This window comes from Cydia amplana, chromosome Z (assembly GCF_948474715.1).
Source record: "Cydia amplana chromosome Z, ilCydAmpl1.1, whole genome shotgun sequence".
NCBI lineage: Eukaryota > Metazoa > Arthropoda > Insecta > Lepidoptera > Tortricidae > Cydia > Cydia amplana.
Genome location: NC_086096.1, coordinates 9,367,960 through 9,386,296, shown reverse-complemented (window position 1 = coordinate 9,386,296; position 18,337 = coordinate 9,367,960). Strand labels below are relative to the sequence as shown.

The 18,337-nt window shown below is 37.5% G+C and overlaps 2 protein-coding genes across 2 annotated transcripts; both read left to right on the top strand.

The window, feature by feature from the left end:
• Positions 1 to 1,577: 1,577 nt before the first annotated feature.
• LOC134661941 (uncharacterized) lies at positions 1,578 to 2,426 on the top strand. The gene has a single exon (XM_063518194.1). It carries the CDS (start codon positions 1,663 to 1,665, stop codon positions 2,416 to 2,418), a length of 756 nt encoding a protein of 251 aa, XP_063374264.1. The 5' UTR covers positions 1,578 to 1,662; the 3' UTR covers positions 2,419 to 2,426.
• A 3,026-nt stretch (positions 2,427 to 5,452) lies between these two features.
• LOC134661468 (clavesin-1-like) lies at positions 5,453 to 16,873 on the top strand. Its single transcript, XM_063517579.1, has 6 exons — positions 5,453 to 5,670; positions 6,827 to 6,986; positions 12,734 to 12,795; positions 14,556 to 14,749; positions 16,018 to 16,134; positions 16,622 to 16,873. The coding sequence occupies exons 1-6, from the start codon at positions 5,463 to 5,465 to the stop codon at positions 16,871 to 16,873; spliced, it is 993 nt and encodes a 330-aa protein (XP_063373649.1). The 5' UTR covers positions 5,453 to 5,462.
• Positions 16,874 to 18,337: the final 1,464 nt, after the last annotated feature.

The window sequence follows — 18,337 nt, the reverse complement described above, 5'->3', positions numbered from 1 at the left end:
TATGTATGTATGTATGTATGTATGTATATTTGTTCGCGATTATCTCGCGTTTGGCTGAACCGATTTTGATGCGGTTTTCAGAAAAGTGTTTCTTACATTCTGGAGAAGGTTTTAGTATACATAGATCTGAGCTGATGCTGAACCCTGGCTGTAGCTAGTGGAACTCAGGTTTGGTGCAACATAGGCTCACGCTGTTTTGGTCATCCGACACGCCTTGATGAGCACTTGGGAGAGCAGTACCCAAGATAGAGCTGATGCTGAACCCTGGATGTACCTAGTGGAACTCGGGATGTACCTAGTGGAACTCAGGTTTGGTGCAACATAGGCCCACGCTGTTTTGGTCATCCGTCTCATCTTGATGAGCACTTGGGAGAGCAGTGCCCAAGATAGAGCTGATGCTGAACCCTGGCTGTACCTAGTGGAACTCAGGTTTGGTGCAACATAGGCCAACGCTATTTTGGCCATCCGTCACAACTTGATGAGCACTTGGGAGAGCAGTACCCAAGATAGAGCTGATGCTGAACCCTGGCTGTACCTAGTGGAACTCAGGTTTGGTGCAACATAGGCCCACGCTATTTTAATCATCCATCACATCATGATCAGCACTTGGGAGAGCAGTACCCAAGATAGAGCTGATGCTGAACCCTGGCTGTACCTAGTGGAACTCAGGTTTGGTGCAACATAGGCCCACGCTATTTTGGTCATCCGTCACATCTTGATGAGCACTTGGGAGAGCAGTACCCAAGATAGAGCTGATGCTGAACCCTTGTTGTACCTAGTGGAACTCAGGTTTGGTGCAACATAGGCCAACGCTATTTTGGTAATCTGTCACATCTTGATGAGCACTTGGGAGAGCAGTACCCATGATAGAGCTGATGCTGAACCCTTGCTGTAGCTAGTGGAACTTAGGTTTGGTGCAACATAGGCACACTTTGTTTTGGTTAACCGACTTGTCGTCGTGTGCCTATGTTGCGGAGTTCCACTGGGTGGGTCGATGAACTTTTTTCTAACTGCCTTTAAAAAAAGGACGTTCTGTTTTTGTTGGTTTGGCACCGCCTTCAAAAACTAAGTAATTACCCGGATGATTATTAATTTTCTTATTATTAGGTATAAATTACTTTTTGGCAAAAAATTGCTTTACGCCGTGGGATAGGGACTGGACACGTAAAGGGGTGCCATATAAAAATTATTTTGTACTTTTCAGTGAGTTGGTTTTTTGAAGGCGGTTCCCTTTTTTTAAAAAAGATATTATATTAAGTTATTTTATTTTGGTTTTATTTTTTTATTTAATTTTTTATATCAAGCCGTTTTTCAAATAAGTACTCATTCTCTTTCTATTTCAATACCAGACCCCAAAGCCACATATGAATTGAAATAAAAATACCTATCCTATTTACCTACCAAAGATATAAACGTACCTACCTACAGTCGAGTTTGTGAATATCCGCAATAAATGTTCTCAATAAATATTCTTCTACTGTTTTCTATTTGAACCGTCAGTAAAGCACACTGAGTGTAGTACGCGAATGCATGCCACACTACCGCCTAAATAAGTAATTAGTTGGCTATACCTACCGACGAATGTGGCGATCATTTGGGTCGAATTAACGGAGCCATAAATACGGCCCGTGCAACGAAGAGCTGCAATTGTTACGACGTAACATGCAGCACTATACAACAAGAATTTTAACCCTGATGATTTTGTTCCCTCTTTTAACCACTTCTTATGCCATGAAATGCGATGAGATATTGGAGTTGCCCGTCGACAGGAAATTGTCGCTGCAGGAGCTGCAGATGATTCCGCCGAAAGATATGGTACAATGTATGGCCCATCTGGGCCGAGAGCAGATGAAGAATGAGGAAGCGACATATATTTGGACGTCAATCATTGATTACTTCGGAGGCGTAGCTAACGTGCCCGACAACATTCTTATGCTGCTCCACTGGGTGACTCCTGCCATCCCTCCGGAGCATTTCTCTAACATGACTTTAAGTAGCATCGACGTGATAGAGAACTTTGGTCTGAATTACAACTTAAATGAAGCTCAAATTGCTGCCCTCGCCGACCGGGTGCGTGAAGACTTTGCCGGAAAGGAGCCAGAAGATTACACATACTACGATTTGACCGCTATGCGTCAAATATTGTGCGGTTTCAACAGAAGTGAGATCGAGAGGATCCACCCGGCGGCGTACAGAGAAGCCGCTCTGATAATAAGTAAGCTGGAGCGCTGTAATCCTGCCGTGTTGGGTGGGTTTGCGACACTTGCGGTCCAGATGTACGCGTTTGGGCCGCCTGCTGCATGGTCAGAGGCCACGTGGGAAGTCGTGGGCCAGTCAGTCGGAGACTACGTCAGTGCAAGAGGACCTCAGCGACCCACCGTTGTCACCGCTGCTCCTTCTGGCAACAACACTACATAAAAATATTAGTTTTTACGAATGAAATACAAGTCAGATTGTAAAAACAATAGGCATTAAATTGATAATGCAGCTATTTGTTAGAGGTTAGTAAGTTTAGCTTGTCAACAGGGAAATAGCCTGTTTAGTTTATGGTTATTGTAGAACAAAACCGTTATTCAGCCGTTGCAAAATGGTCGGAATAAACCGGAATAGGTAATATAAGTAAACAACTTGTGAATTCTCTATTACAATGTAGCCAAAATAATATTCAACCGTAGCCGAGGAATAATATCACGTTTTATTTTGTGTGCATAACCCGGTTTCATGTGTACAATTCGACGTTTAAAAAGTGCGATTATAAGTGACATTATTTACTAGGTGTTCAGTATAATTAAGTCGATAAAATCCTTAAGACAGTACTTAGCGTTATATGTAATTTAAAAATAGGTACAGTACAATGGCTTTTACAATAAAACTGAATTATTATTCGTCGTTTTAATTTTGGTCAGAATGACTAGAGTCAGTGTCAGATATTTACAGTTGCAATAAGAATAAATTAAAGAGGATTGCAAATGGGTACAACTCTTAATTAATTAATGATGTTTACTTCGAGAATGATTCACATTTGTTATTATGATTTAAAGAAAAAGCTTTCTATCGATATCGGTAACGCTTGAGTCTATATTTAATTAATTACTAGCACTGGTACGTTTTGCCCCCGAAAACCCGGGGTAAATAGTATAAATATGTGTAGGTACAGACCAGAACATAAGTATTTGATTTATAACACCAGAGGTCACATGCACTTACGTAAGAATTTACAAGTGCGACGGAGAGGCAACACGTCGAACGTGGTACGCGGTAGCCCCTCTGATCAGTAAGTACTATATGGTTACCCATACATGACTATAAACTAGATGCCAGGTTTTCAATGTAGGCGATATTAAAATTCGAAAGAAAAAAACAAATGGTTACGTTTACTTAGCCCATAATAAATATATTATACTTTCACGGAGATCGAACATGATCAATACTTAAGTACTTAATCATTAAGTAGGTTAGGCTCAAGGTTTGCTTGTATAACCTATCCTATCCTATAACCTATCGTTCGTTCCAGTCGCAGTCGAACCCGCTCCGGTTGTCGGTATTAATATATCTATGGAAACCCTATACAGATCCTACGTAAACGAACTAGGCTAGGTAAGTAACGCGTAGAGCGATGAGCTACATGTGCACGAGTCCTACCCTAGGTACTGACGCCGAACACAACAAACAGTACATCTATAGTATGCTTGACTATGGAATTCTCGGCCTCGACATAAGGTGCGCTCTGCCTCCTAACTATATCAAGATACTCCTTAACTTAAACTACACTTTTTATCTCATTTTTATCTGGTAACTATTTCTCTATGGCTGGCACTGTTATACCTACATATGTAAATATTAATTTTTGTACAATATAATACGTATTAACTTGAAACTTGCCATAACATCCTATAACACTGTTTCGATCACAGAGACTGGTATGAAGAATATCAGTCCATTTATTTCAAACACAATGTATCGAATCTGACCCTGACACACCATGGAACTCATCTGAGTTGACCTTTACTTGCCACGAAACCTTGCAGAACATATATGACAAATGACGATCGTGCACTAAATAGAAGTTCCACCAACACCGTTGACGCTGATGTATTGTGTCCCGTCAACATTACCTTGAAAAGGTCGATGACATCGTAAAGTAGGTAATATGTAAAAGTAAAGTCAGGTCTCGTCCTGAGCTGAGAGTCGCGAAGTTGGAATCTCGACACAATGAGAGTTTTAATTATTTTGTGGTGAGCGTTCCGACCACCAAATTCCGACTGAATGTCTGGCGACCTTCAAACAAGGTGGAGCTTTGGCCGAAGGGTGGCAAGTTCCGGCGGTTCCGCAACCGGCTTCTTGGCACTGATGAGTTTTGTAGTTTTCAGTTTTAAAATATATTTGTATGCTAGTTTTAAGGTATTTATCTATGGGCCACTTGTATAGTTGTCTGAAAATAAAGTTTTTCATTTAACCTTTTGGACTCCAATGACCGATATATCCGCACCGTAGGTTCAACGCCAAAGACCGATTAATCGGTCACAGACCACAGAGCAACATCGACCTACGTGCATAATACATAAAGTTCAACTTCGGTTTTGACATTTCAATGACGTGGCGTCTGAGTGACAGCTTTTGTGTTTGACACGGCGTCGAAAAGGTAGTACTTAGTAGTTTCCTAAACAGATTATTAGTTTATTTTATCAGGCATTGGAAGATATGAATGTTGATTATTACTTTTCCGACGATTTATTACGTAGAGCAGGTTAAGTCTTAGCTACATTATTTAATTATTGAGGAGCGAGTCGGAGTCCGTTCCTAGAATTCCGTACCAAGTCACTAATTGTTATGTGTATAATATTTTTTGTCTCATTAAGGGTTTTTTTATTAACCTTTCATTTAAAAAAATCACTTGACGATTCCAAAGGTACTTTTCCGTATAACCGTATAATTTAATTAGATAGGTACAGTCCCCTGCAATAATATCTTGCACAACGAACCGCCCAAAAATATCCGTCACGGCGGAAGAAAATGTAGAGCGTTAAGAGGTTGTCATAGCTTCATTGTCGATGATATTATTTCAGGTGACTGTACCAATATAAGTAGGTATTCTATTAATTTAGCCGTAATTACTACAAACTAAACCATGCTAAGCCATTCATACTACAGATTCAGATAAGCTATCCTCTAATCTAACTTAAACCTTTCCATTAGGTCCTTACTAGGTACTCTTACTTTATCTGGAGTAAACAATCCAAAGTGTTTCTTGGCTCCTAGAAGAAGTGCTCACCATCCTCTTGTTGTTTGCTAGACTGAGGATCGATCTATGGTTACTAGAATAGATAAGATATATCTTTCAAAATTTAGGTTGTCTTAAGAGCCTGCATTCTCCAACTTTGCACGAAACAGGGCGTCCTCTTACGAGTCCATTGCTCTCTAATTGACTATAAAAATTTTAATTTATTCGTAGGGCTCGAACCATGACGACAGCAAGCGTGTTGCTGACGGTGAGCACCTGGAGCTGCAGCGGCGACAAGTGCGAGCGCGAGGTGGTCGGGCGCGCGGCGCGGTCCGTGGCGGCCGTGGCGGCGCGCGAGCTGCGCGAGACGCCCGCCACCAGGGAGCAGGCGCTGCGGCTCATGAGGGAGTGGCTCCGGCAGAACAAGGACGTCGCCAACGTACGACAAGGTAACAACTAACAAGCTAGTTTGTAGTGGTATAATCGTGAAGTCATAACAATTTAAGTTAGGTATACCTCGACTAGGTAATCTAGGTATACCGTTTATAGGCATCAGCATCGTTATAGTATTTATTATACGACAAACTAGGTATTTAATTCGTCGTAATCGTTACACAATTTAACTACACGGCATACTTTTTACTCTAGATCGTTTAATGTAAAGAAATTGTGCTATTTCAAACAAGATCTTTTCCCCCGTTTTAGGGTTCCACGCATTGAATGGGCCATATATTCTTTTCGTTGCCAATTTTCTTTTGCTTCAGATTTTGAAATAATTTGGTGGGTATATAGTTCCCTATTATGTAAAATAAAAGGGCGCTCATTCCAAATCAGGAAAATTCTTGGCAGAGAATTTGGTGTATTCTCATTTGTCCCCGGCCCACGTGACCGCCGCCATACATGAGGTGGAGATAAACGAGAATGATTTATATGAAAAGACCCATTCCCATCTGTGCCCGGCGGGGACCGGGAATTTCACCATTAAAAGGCACAAATCTGAAGCATTTATTGAAGTCCCCACACTTGTGCACGTCTTACTTAATTAACTGAGTAAACTTTTCCAACACAAAATGTCACACCTGCCTCCTTTCCAAAGGAAATCCTTTGTTTACCCTAGAATTTGCTTCCTGCAAACTTCGCCCGCAAAGTTTTAAAACCTCCTTTTGATATCTGAATCTAGAGTGCTAAAGGAAAATCTAGGTTCAGCAATATTATTACCTACCTACAGTGCTACACGTAAAGTTTTATGTACCTACGCGACTAATAGCGGTTTATAATAATAATAACGCTCCCGTACAAGATGGCTCCCATTTTTGACCGAGCGTTAGCGAAGGTCTCCGTTTCAACTTGGGATGTTCTGCGCCTCTACAAGTCGCAATTAATTTCATTTCATTTATTTCATAGTCCTTCTCAACCGATTCACGTGAAATTTTGTGAGTTAGCCCTTCCTAATAAAAGGACGTAAGTAAAGGCCGAGAACATACTTACTCCTTTTTCCCTGTTTTGTCCATAGTACCTATCTGTACTATTACGGATCCCTACCCTACACTAACCATAACTCGATATGCTCTTGGCCGGTTAACTTAACTGTTTTGCTTGTTTCAGATGAATCTTTCTTACTGCGATTCCTAAGACAGAAAAAATACAGCATCCCCATGGCACAACAGACACTTTTAAAATACCTGAACCTGCGCAAGTTATACCCGAAGGGCTTCTCGCAGTTAGACTGTGAAGACGCAAACATAAAAGACATCATAAATAATGGGTAAGTGCGTTTTTATAGAAAAAAAACTAGACAATCATCTATTCTACTACTTGTTATCTTATCTATATATATAAATGCAAGTGTCCTGACTGACTGACTGACTGACTGACTGACTGATTCATCAACGCAGAGCCGAAACTACAAAAGCTAGAAAGTTGAAATTTGCACACTAGGTTGAATTTATAAAGTGTACAAGAGATAAGAAGCGATTTTGAAAAATTCAACCCCTAAGGGGGTTAAAAAGGGGATGAAAGGTTGTATGGGGTGCAAGTTTTATTTTAAGCGAGGAATTTGAAACTTTGTAAAAATGTACCATATTAAAAAACAAGAAAATTAATTTCTGCGTTTTCGAAAACTCATCCCCCAAGGTGGTGAAAAAGGGGTTGAAAGTTTGTATGGAGATGAAATATTTTTGTGAGTGTTGGACTTGAAACTTTGTATATGGGGATATTATTATAAGACGAGAAAAGTAATTTCAGCGTTTTGTAAAATTCATCCCCTAACAGGGTTAAACAGGGGTTGAAAGTTTGAATCCATTACAAATGCTTCGAAACTTCTTAGAAAGGCATAATAGCCGATTACAAAAAAAAGTAATTGCAACGTTTTTGGAAATTCAACCCCTAAGGGGGTTAAAAAGGGGATGAAAGTTCGTCTTAGGGTGCAATTTTATTTAAGCTAGGAACTTGAAACTTTGCAAATAGGTATTAAATTAAGATACAAGAAAACGAATTTCAGCGTTTTTTAAAATTCATCCCCCAAGGTGGTAAAACATGGGGTTAAAAATTTGTACGGATATCAAATATTTTTGAGAGTGCGGGACTTGAATCTTTGTATTTGGGGATATTATTAGAAGACAGGAAAAGTTATTTCAGCATTTGGTAAAATTCATCTCCTAACAGGGTTAAAAAGGGGTTGAAAGTTTGTATGGCGTTCAAATTTTATTTTAAGCTAGGAACTTGAAACTTCGTAAAAATATATGTTATTAAAATACAAGAAAACTAATTTCAGCGTTTTTGAATATTCATCCCCTAAAGTGGTGAAAAAGGGGTTGAAAGTTTGTATGGATATCAAACATTTTTTCGAACGCGGGACTTGAATCTTTGTATTTCGGGATATTATTAAAATACAGGAAAAGTAATTTCAGCGTTTTGTAAAATTCATCCCCTAACAGGGTTAAACAGGGGTTGAAAATTTGAATCCATTACAAATGCTTTGAAACTTCTTAGAAAGGCATAATAGCCGATTACAAAAAAAAGTAATTGCAACGTTTTTGGAAATTCAACCCCTAAGGGGGTTAAAAAGGGGATGAAAGTTCGTCTTAGGGTGCAAATTTTATTTTAAGCTAGGAACTTGAAACTTTGCAGAAAGGTATTGAATTAAGATACAAGAAAACAAATTTCAGCGTTTTTAAAAATTCATCCCTCAAGGTGGTAAAACATGGGGTTGAAAATTTGTACGGATATCAAATATTTTTGAGAGTGCGGGACTTGAATCTTTGTATTTGGGGATGTTATTAGAAGACAGGGAAAGTTATTTCAGCGTTTTGTAAAATTCATCCCCTAACAGGGTTAAATAGGGGTTGAAAGTTTGTATGGAGTTCAAATTTTATTTTAAGCTAGGAACTTGAAACTTCGTAAAAATATATGTTATTAAAATACAAGAAAACTTATTTCAGCGTTTTTGAATATTCCTCCCCTAAAGTGGTGAAATAGGGGTTGAAAGTTTGTATGGATATCAAACATTTTTTCGAACGCGGGACTTGAATCTTTGTATTTCGGGATATTATTAAAATACAGGAAAAGTAAGTTTAGCGTTTTGTATAATTCATCCCCTAACAGGGTTAAACAGGGGTTGAAAGTTTGAATGCATTACAAATGCTTTGAAACTTCTTAGAAAGGCATAATAGCCGATTACAAAAAAAAGTAATAGCAACGTTTTTGGAAATTCAGCCCCTAAGGGGGTTAAAAAGGGGATGAAAGTTCGTCTTAGGGTGCAAATTTTATTTTAAGCTAGGAACTTGAAACTTTGCAAAAAGGTATTGAATTAAGATACATGAAAACAAATTTCAGCGTTTTTAAAAATTCATCCCCCAAGGTGGTAAAACATGGGGTTGAAAATTTGTACGGATATCAAAAATTTTTGAGAGTGCGGGACTTGAATCTTTGTATTTGGGCATATTATTAGAAGTCAGGAAAAGTTATTTCAGCGTTTTGTAAATCCCCTAACAGGGTTAAAAAGGGGTTGAAATTTTGTTTGGAGTTCAAATTTTATTTAAAGCTAGGAACTTGAAACTTCGTAAAAATATATGTTATTAAAATACAAGAAAACTAATTTCAGCGTTTTTGAATATTCACCCCCTAAAGTGGTGAAAAAGGGGTTGAAAGTTTGTATGGATATCAAACATTTTTTCGAACGCGGGACTTGAATCTTTGTATTTCGGGATATTATTAAAATACAGGAAAAGTAATTTCAGCGTTTTGTATAATTCATCCCCTAACAGGGTTAAACAGGGGTTGAATGTTTGAATCCATTACAAATGCTTTGAAACTTCTTAGAAAGGCATAATAGCCGATTACAAAAAAGTAATTGCAACGTTTTTGGAAATTCAACCCCTAAGGGGGTTAAAAAGGGGATGAAAGTTCGTCTTAGGGTGCAAATTTTATTTAAAGCTAGGAACTTGAAACTTCGTAAATAGGTAGTTAGGTAGTAGGTTTTATTAAATAGAGGACATGAAAATCTTCTAAGGGGGTTTAGAGGGATTACATCGAGGACAATTTTATTCAGTTAGGGGCTTGAAACTTCGTAGGTTGTGAAAGAAGTCTCATGCGTTGTATAATATTAATAATTAAGAAATGATTAACCGTCCTACCGCAATCTCTTGCTGCATAATGTTCTAAGCTAATGTAGAATATATAACCACCAATATACAAATCCACGCGTACGAAGTCGCGGGCAACAGCTAGTATATATATATAAATGCAAGTGTCCTGACTGACTGACTGACTGACTGACTGACTGATTCATCAACGCAGAGCCGAAACTACAAAAGCTAGAAAGTTGAAATTTGCACACTAGGTTGCATTTGTAAAGTGTACAAGAGATAAGAAGCGATCTTGAAAAATTCAACCCCTAAGGGGGTTAAAAAGGGGATGAAAGGTTGTATGGGGTGCAAATTTTATTTTAAGCTAGGACCTTGAAACTTTGCAAAAAGGTATTAAATTAAAAAACAAGAAAACTAATTTCAGCGTTTTTAAAAATTCATCCCCCGAGGTGGTGAAAAAGGGGTTGAAAGTTTGTACGGAGATCAAATATTATTGAGAGTGCGGGACTTGAGTCTTTGTATAAAGCCATATTATTAAAACTCAAGAAAAGTAATTTCAGCGTTTTTAAAAATTCATCCCTTAAAAGGGTTAAAAAGGGGATGAAAGGTTGTATGGGGTTCAAGATTTATTTTAAGCTAGGAATTTGAAACTTTGTAAAAATGTATTATATTAAAAAATAATAAAACTAATTTCAGCGTTTTCGAAAATTCATCCCCCAAGGTGGTGAAAAAGGGGTTGAAAGTTTGTATGGAGATCAAATATTTTTGTGAGTGTGTGACTTTAAACTTTGTATATGGGTATATTATTATAAGACAGAAAAAGTAATTTCAGCGTTTTTGAAAATTCATCCCCTAACAGGGTTAAAAAGGGGTTGAAAGTTTGAATCCATTACAAATGCTTTGAAACTTTTTAGAAAGGCATAATAGCCGATTGCAAAAAAAAGGAATTGCGACGTTTTAGGAAATTCAACCCCTAAGGGGGTAAAAAAGGGGATGAAACTTTGTCTTGGGGTGCAAATTTTATTTTAAGCTAAGAGCTTGAAACATCGCAAAAAGGTATTAAATTAGAAAACAACAAAACAAATTTCAGTGTTTTTAAAAATTCATCCCCCGAGTTGGTGAAAAAGGGGTTGAAAGTTTCTACGGAGATCAAATATTTTTTAGATTGCGGGACTTGAATCTTTGTATAAAGCCATATTATTAACTCTCAAGAAAAGTAATTTCAGCGTGTTCAAAAATTCATCCCTTAAAAGGGTTAAAAAGGGGTTGAAAGATTGTATAGGGTTTATATTTTATTTTAACCTACGAATTTGTAACTTCGTAAAAAGTTATTTCATTAAAAGAGAAGAAAACTATTGTTAGCGTTTTTTAAAATTCAACATTTAAGGTGGTGAAAAAGGGGTTGAAAATTTGTATGGAGGTCAATATTTTTTGTAAGTACGGGACTTGAATCTTTGTATAATGACATATTATTAGAATACGAGAAAAGTAATTTCAGCGTTTTTAAAAATTCATACCCTATAAGTCCAAAAGGGGTTGAAAGTTTGTATAGGGTTCAAATTTTGTTTAAAGCTAGGAACTTGAAACTTCGTAAAAAGGTATTTTATTAAAAAACAAAAAAACCTATTCAGCGTTTTTAATAATTCCCCGAGGAGGTGAAAAAGGGGTTGAAAGTTTGTATGGAGATCAAATATTTTTGAGAGTGCGAAACTTAAATCTTTGTATAAAGCCATAGTATTAGAACACAAGAAAACTTATTTCAGCGTTTTTAAAAATTCATCCCATAACAGGGTTAAAAAGGGGTTGAAAGATTGTATAGGTTATAATTTTATTTAAAGCTAGGAACTTGAAGCTTCGTAAAAAGGTATTTTATTAAGAGAAAAGAAAACTAATTTCAGAGTTTTTGATAATTCATCCCCCAAGGTGGTGAAGGGGGTCGAAAATTTGTATGGAACTCAAATATTTATCGGAGTGCGGGACTTGAATCGTTGTATAAAGGCATATTATTACAATACAAGAAAAGTAATTTCAGCGTTTTTAAAAATTCATCCCCTAAAAGTTTAAACAGGGGTTGAGAGTTGGTAGAGGGTTCAAATTTTATTTAAAGCTAGGAACTTCAAACTTCGTAAATAGGTAGTTAGGTAGTAGGTTTTATTAAATAGTGGACTTGAAAATCTTCTGGGGGTTGAGAGAGATTATATCGAGATTATCGAGAACAATTTTATTCAGTTAGGGCTTAAAACTTCGTAGCCAGGTTGTGAAAGACAAATCTCATGCGTTGTATAATAATTAACAAATGATTAACCGTCCCTACTGCTATCTTTTGCTGCATAATGTTCTAAGCTAATGTAGAATTTATAACCACCAATATACAAATCCACGCGTACGAAGTCGCGGGCAACAGCTAGTTTTATCATAAGGTTATAAATCCCAATTCAGATAAGCTGGCTGTACTAAAATTATCATAGTGCAGATTGTCCAGATCGGAGCATCTAACGCTTATTTAAATGCACTAGTTAGGTTACAAGCTGTTTTGTTTTTATTCAAGATAGTATGTAATGGGTAACTAAGTTAGCTATACTCACGCTATACTTAATTGGATAAAGCGCTCCCTGTGTGTCTACCTGTATATATATAAGTTAAAATAATATATGTGTATTAGACCTGCTAATGGATTCTAGAAATAGGTAGGTACTTTTCGAGGTTTCATTATTTGCGTAAGCACTTCAGATAGATCAGATCAGCATTGTATAATATTTACACAAGCCAAGTCACGAGTGTTACACATTTGTATCAACAAACGACGAATTTCTATCCCGGCGCGTCTAGCTCACGTGCAGCGTTACGTATCTTACGCAAATAAGAGTACTAACTAGTAATTAACCTAAAAACAAATTGAAATTTCAACATGTTTCCTAATTTATAGGTACATAATGGTGTCTCCAGTGCGCGACAGCATGGGTCGTCGGGTCATAGTCTACAGCATAAGTAAGATTTCTCTTGCATCATCAAGATAACATTTGTGTATGAGATTGCTCTCTCTTTGCAATGCGATTTCCTTATTGTTTGGCGCTCATGAATATTTAAGGGGGTATTGTGCGAGAGAGATCAGTGATCAATGACACTGAAGGTCGTTGCATTAGCGGGGCCTAAAATGGATTGGGAACGAGGTTTACGGAGTGTTGCTCCATATTGGCTAGTCTGCAGTAAGTACCGGCCTATAATAAAAAGTAATGGCTATACCTAACGAGAACACTGAAGTTTGAGGCTCTATTAAGACTCTGAATTTGGTGTTGATTTTTACAATGGTTAACCTGATACAAAAGAACAAACTCACTGACCTTTTTCCTAGCCCAAGAGATTCATTTATTATTAATACCTATACGTCATACTTCTGGGATAGCAAGCTTACTGAATTCTATTCTACGATTATAGGCGCAGTTCCAAACAGAACACAATATATATGCAAAGCACAAATGTATCTATACCTACTTCAAAAATGTCTAAAATTGTCAATTCATTTTAAAATTATAAGTAAATAGAGCTATGTTATGATTAGCATAGCAAGTGCAATTGGAGTAAAACGTTCTTGTGAATAAATATTAATATGGCGAGAACGGCTGGCGAAACGTTTAATATACCTGTAAAGTACCTGTAATAAAACAGAGCCTACATTCTTAGCGAAATAACAAATGTTAGTTCTTTCTCTGGGTAATGACACTTAAAGACATTTATTTTCCGCCATGACGCAGAGGAAATATCGGCATCTCGGCGATCTCGATACTTAACCGCGTATTTTATAATAACCGTCTTCTGTGCGTCATAAAAATTAGTTCCAGTTCACAAGATTTAGAACCGTTTCTAGGTTTTCTGTGTCGCAAGAAATAGCAAAATTATTAATCACAGTAATCACACATGATTGTAGCGATACTGATATTCTTTGGGACGGTTTAGAACGAATGCGATTGCTAATTATAGTAGAAAAGGAATTTTAGCATATTCCATTACAGAGGCATTAATTGAGTAACTAAGCCACGTTAAATGGCTAGTGTGGCTACCATTTGTAACGTCTAATGATCTCATAATTTTAATCTAATAGGGGCATAGTCGGTAGTTATAATAGCCATTTAAATTAACATTCTTCAGAGTCAAATAGACCTCCCCATGACATGGTATTTAGAAAGGTGTCGACATATGTATCAGCTCAAGTCCAAAATTAATGTAGGGTATGTTTGTCTATGAGAATCTTTTGCACGCTAGAGTGCATAGTAGGCCAATCAAACTAGATTTTTTCGAAGAATTAATTCCCAGCAAGCTGGAAATCGTTTTAAATGTTCAAAATTAGGTACCCCGCCCTCTTTTGAATTCAGCAAACTAATTAAAAACTGTTGCACGCTAAAACGCAGATGCAGATTCACCGAAAGTTGTAACTAAAAGTTTAAAACATTCTTGAGGCTTTCATAACCCGAAAATCACGTCATGTGAGCTCTCTGCTCTATCGTCGCGGCGAATTCTCGCCAGATTCATTCAGAAAAGAAATACTGATTTGAAAATATGTCTCTGGCTAACCGGGTGTTCCATTTTTAAATTTGTTACTGTTAGTTACTTAATAACCAGCCTTTACGATGGTGTAATAACATGCCATTATCAAACAAATGAACATAGATTATAATTTTTTTTGCACCGCCCTAGGGCTGCCGCTGGACACCACTACTACCATGAAACTTATATAATTTTTTTTTCAATAGATAAATTCAACGCGAGCAAGTTCACGTGCTGGGACATGTGCCGAGCGCACGCGCTGGTGTACGAGACGTGCCTGGAGGAGCCGGGTGACCAGGTGTGCGGGTTCACGCACGTCGGCGACGTCGCCGGCGCCAGCGCCGCGCACGTCACCGCCTGGAACCCGACGGACTTCGCGCGCCTCATCAAGTGGGGGGAGGTGAGTCCGCGCGCTGGTCGAGTGTCTGGGGATGTGGTGCGACTGTGCTGAGTGCTGAGTGGCGACTCACATAGGTTGATTTGCCCGATTTAGGCGGCCAATATTATTTTATGGTGTAAATCATGTCTAAATAAGATAAAAAATACGGAAAAATGTTTTTTCTTAAATAGACTTTATATTATCTTAATTAAATAAAAATAAATTTAAAAAATAAATAGATTTTTTTTATTAAAAATGTACATTTAATCTGACATGCATTTAAATTATTTATAATAAATAAAATAAAAAAGCGTCTACATCTTCTTAAAATAATCGTAAAAATATTGTACAAAACAACAAGAACAAAACAACAAATTACATTTAGGTATCTACAAACATGTTAATAGAGGGACAACAAAATAATACAACTAAAAATAATTAAACATTTTCATTTTCTTTAGGCTTTTAAAACATTCCTGATTCGGCATATATGGTTCGGCAGACATCAAAAGTTCGATTGTCTCCGGCAGAAATGCTTTGCGTGAGGATGAAGTTTGTTGCATTGGTCTCGTACAACTAATGAATGGATCTGATGTCAGGAAAAGCCTATTATGTACATCTAAATTACACTGCTCCCTCGAAAATTTCCTCGCAAAGTTTAGGGTGTCGTATTGTCATAGAAATGTACCATTAATAATGACATAGCCATACTTTGTCATTGCAAATGCCATGCCGAGTCAGCTTGGTCAGACTCTAGTATGGCGTGTCCGCTTTGTGCCAGTGCCAAGAAACATATAAAGCGCGACTGTTAATTTGACGTGAAGTTTGCGTTGTTGTGAATTGAACGCCTGTGCATTTCATAACAACAAAACTTTCAAAGTGAATCAACTAGGTTCGTGTCGTTCGTGATCCGCGCAAAGCCCTACCTAACTTATAATTGATAGGTAAAACTTCTTCAGCCTACAGTTAGAGGCGTCATTGTATGACAATTTTATCTTAACTGGATCACAGGAACTTAGCTCAAGTAAATGCAATAAAAATTTAATCACTCATGTAATATGAAAGTAAGGCTCATTTAGACATTGCGAGAACTCACAATGCGAGATTCGTTACATTGCCAACTACTGAGCTACAGCTACACACAGCTAATGCATTCGACCAATCAAATACCGGAATGTTACGTATCTTGCATGCGAATTTTAGCACTCTTTAGCCAAATTAATATAGTTTTTGAAATTCTAAAATCTTTTATTGGTGTGGTATAACAAATGTTTGTTTGTGGTTTCCAGCAATCTTTACCGATGCGACACAAAGAATGCCATTTGATAAATCTCCCGGCGACCGTACGCTACGTCATCGACTTTGCAGTCAGCAGGGTACCTCCCAAAATGGCAGAAAGACTGAAAGTAAGTACTTGGGGGCCTACCGCGAAAATCGAAGTTCGCAAATTGTGGGCATTTTTCTGTCACTCTAATTATGCCTTTATTGGAGTAAAAGAAAAAGATCCCCGCAATTTGCGAATCTCTCTATCAACTATTTCTTGTTATTCTGTCCCACCACCCAGGCTATTAGTAGCACAATTTGTTACAAGAACTCGTGTACCATCAGCAGCAATAGTTGCTAAGCGGTCGACGTGTTGATATATTATGTACCTATATCTTGTTATATTATATGCAAGTTACCGTTTTGTGTAGTAACGCCAACATATTTTGTTGGTCTTCTGTAGTGAATAACAGATTAATAGTTTATTAATATTAACTTGGCTCCCATTTTCACTGCCATATTTTGTTGAGATTGTTCTAGAGTACGAGTTCTACAGTTTTTTCACGTCTATTTGCCAAGCCATATTCGAAAACAGAGCGCCTAAAAAAAACACATGAAATGTATTTACAGATCCATCACAATCTGAAATCCTTGCACAAACAAATCGACACGGCGTGCCTGCCCTCAAGCTTCGGGGGCGCCATACAGACACACGACATGATCGAGTACACCAAAATACTGCTGAGCGAGCAGAGGAAGAAGTTGCTCGCTCTGGACGACATGGAGATACTCAGCTCGCGGGGCATCATCACCTCTCGGAGTAAGACCACGCATAACGCCGACGCCGTCGAAGGCAGCTTTCGAAAACTAGAAATTGATTAAATCCTTCCTTCAGACGCGTTTTCTGGGCGGGGCGTGAGCGAGGCGCGCCGCTTTTACATATAAAACGCCTACGCCCCGTCGGAAAACGCGCCTGTGTGACGGAACCTTTAAGACAGTTAGTGTATCTTTTTATAAGTCTGATGCCTCGTGGCCGTTTGATGATTGGACTTTTTATTAGTAGGTACTGTAATCAATTTACAGCATATAAGATAATGGGTCAGTCTGTGGACGAGTCTGAGTAAATTTAAGTATGTTACATTGAGATGTCTAAAGTGGTCAAGAATTTCTCTTGGTATATCTTGGTATAACTATAGCTACTTAATTTAGTGAAGAAAATCGGAACCGAATTCTTTTTTAGCCGACGAAACGGAGGACCATTTTACATTACATACTAACACCTACTCTTAAATGCAGAACTTTATCTATAGTTCGTTTTTTTAGCATTAGAAATAAGGTAAACAATCTTGATGTGTCTTTTAATTGAAAAACACATTTTAAAAATAAGTTACGGCAAATATGTTACGATTATGAATCTAATATGATCATTTATATTCTTCTGCTTTCATAAGTAAAAAGCGTTTTTCAATTAAAAGACATGTCAAGATCGCTTACCTTCTTTCAAGTTCTTTCTAATGCTAAAAAAAAACGAACTATAGTAAAGTAATGAGTATTCTTACTGTAGGAAGACAACAAGCATGTATTTTTTTGGAACAGAGTTTAACATAGCTATTTAAAGGGACATAGCCAGAGCCCTTATTGAATTATTTTTGAAAGATGTATTTTTAACTATCGGAATTTAAAAGAGCAAAATTGTGACTATAGAACTTAGGATTAATTATAATTATGACAAGGTAATGTAACGGTTATTGAATAAAACGCATTATTTAATAAATATTTTTATTTTTAGTCTACAACTAAACGTTAACAAATTATTGTTACCAGATTTAAAAATTAAAAGTTCAAATCGTCCGGACCACGTCAAAGGGAGTATTTGTTTTACAATTTACAATCGTAACGTGGAAACGGGAACCAGCTCTGGGGGCCGATTTTTGAATTTCGACCGCTCGATTTCGTGTATTTCGTTCAGTAATATCTCCACTACTAGGAATGTAAATTCTACTAATAGATTTGAAAACGAGTGGTCAGTACCACTAGATTCCCAATTTATATCGCTCGTATTTCAAAAATCAGCATTTCGCCATTTTCCACCGATTTTCGAGTGACGAAATCGAGCGACATAAATTCAAAAATCGGCCCCCAGAGCTCATCGTAAATCGCCACTGATTCGATTTTTTCATATTATTTTTGTGGCGTTGGGTTTAGTTGGTTGGGTTTTGTCTCGTTGCAGAACTACACGTTACAGTTTCAAATGCTTTAGTATACAAGTTATACATAAATGCTAATGTTATTATTATAACGGCTTTATCAGACAGAAAATGACTCAGGCTAAGAAAATGGACACGG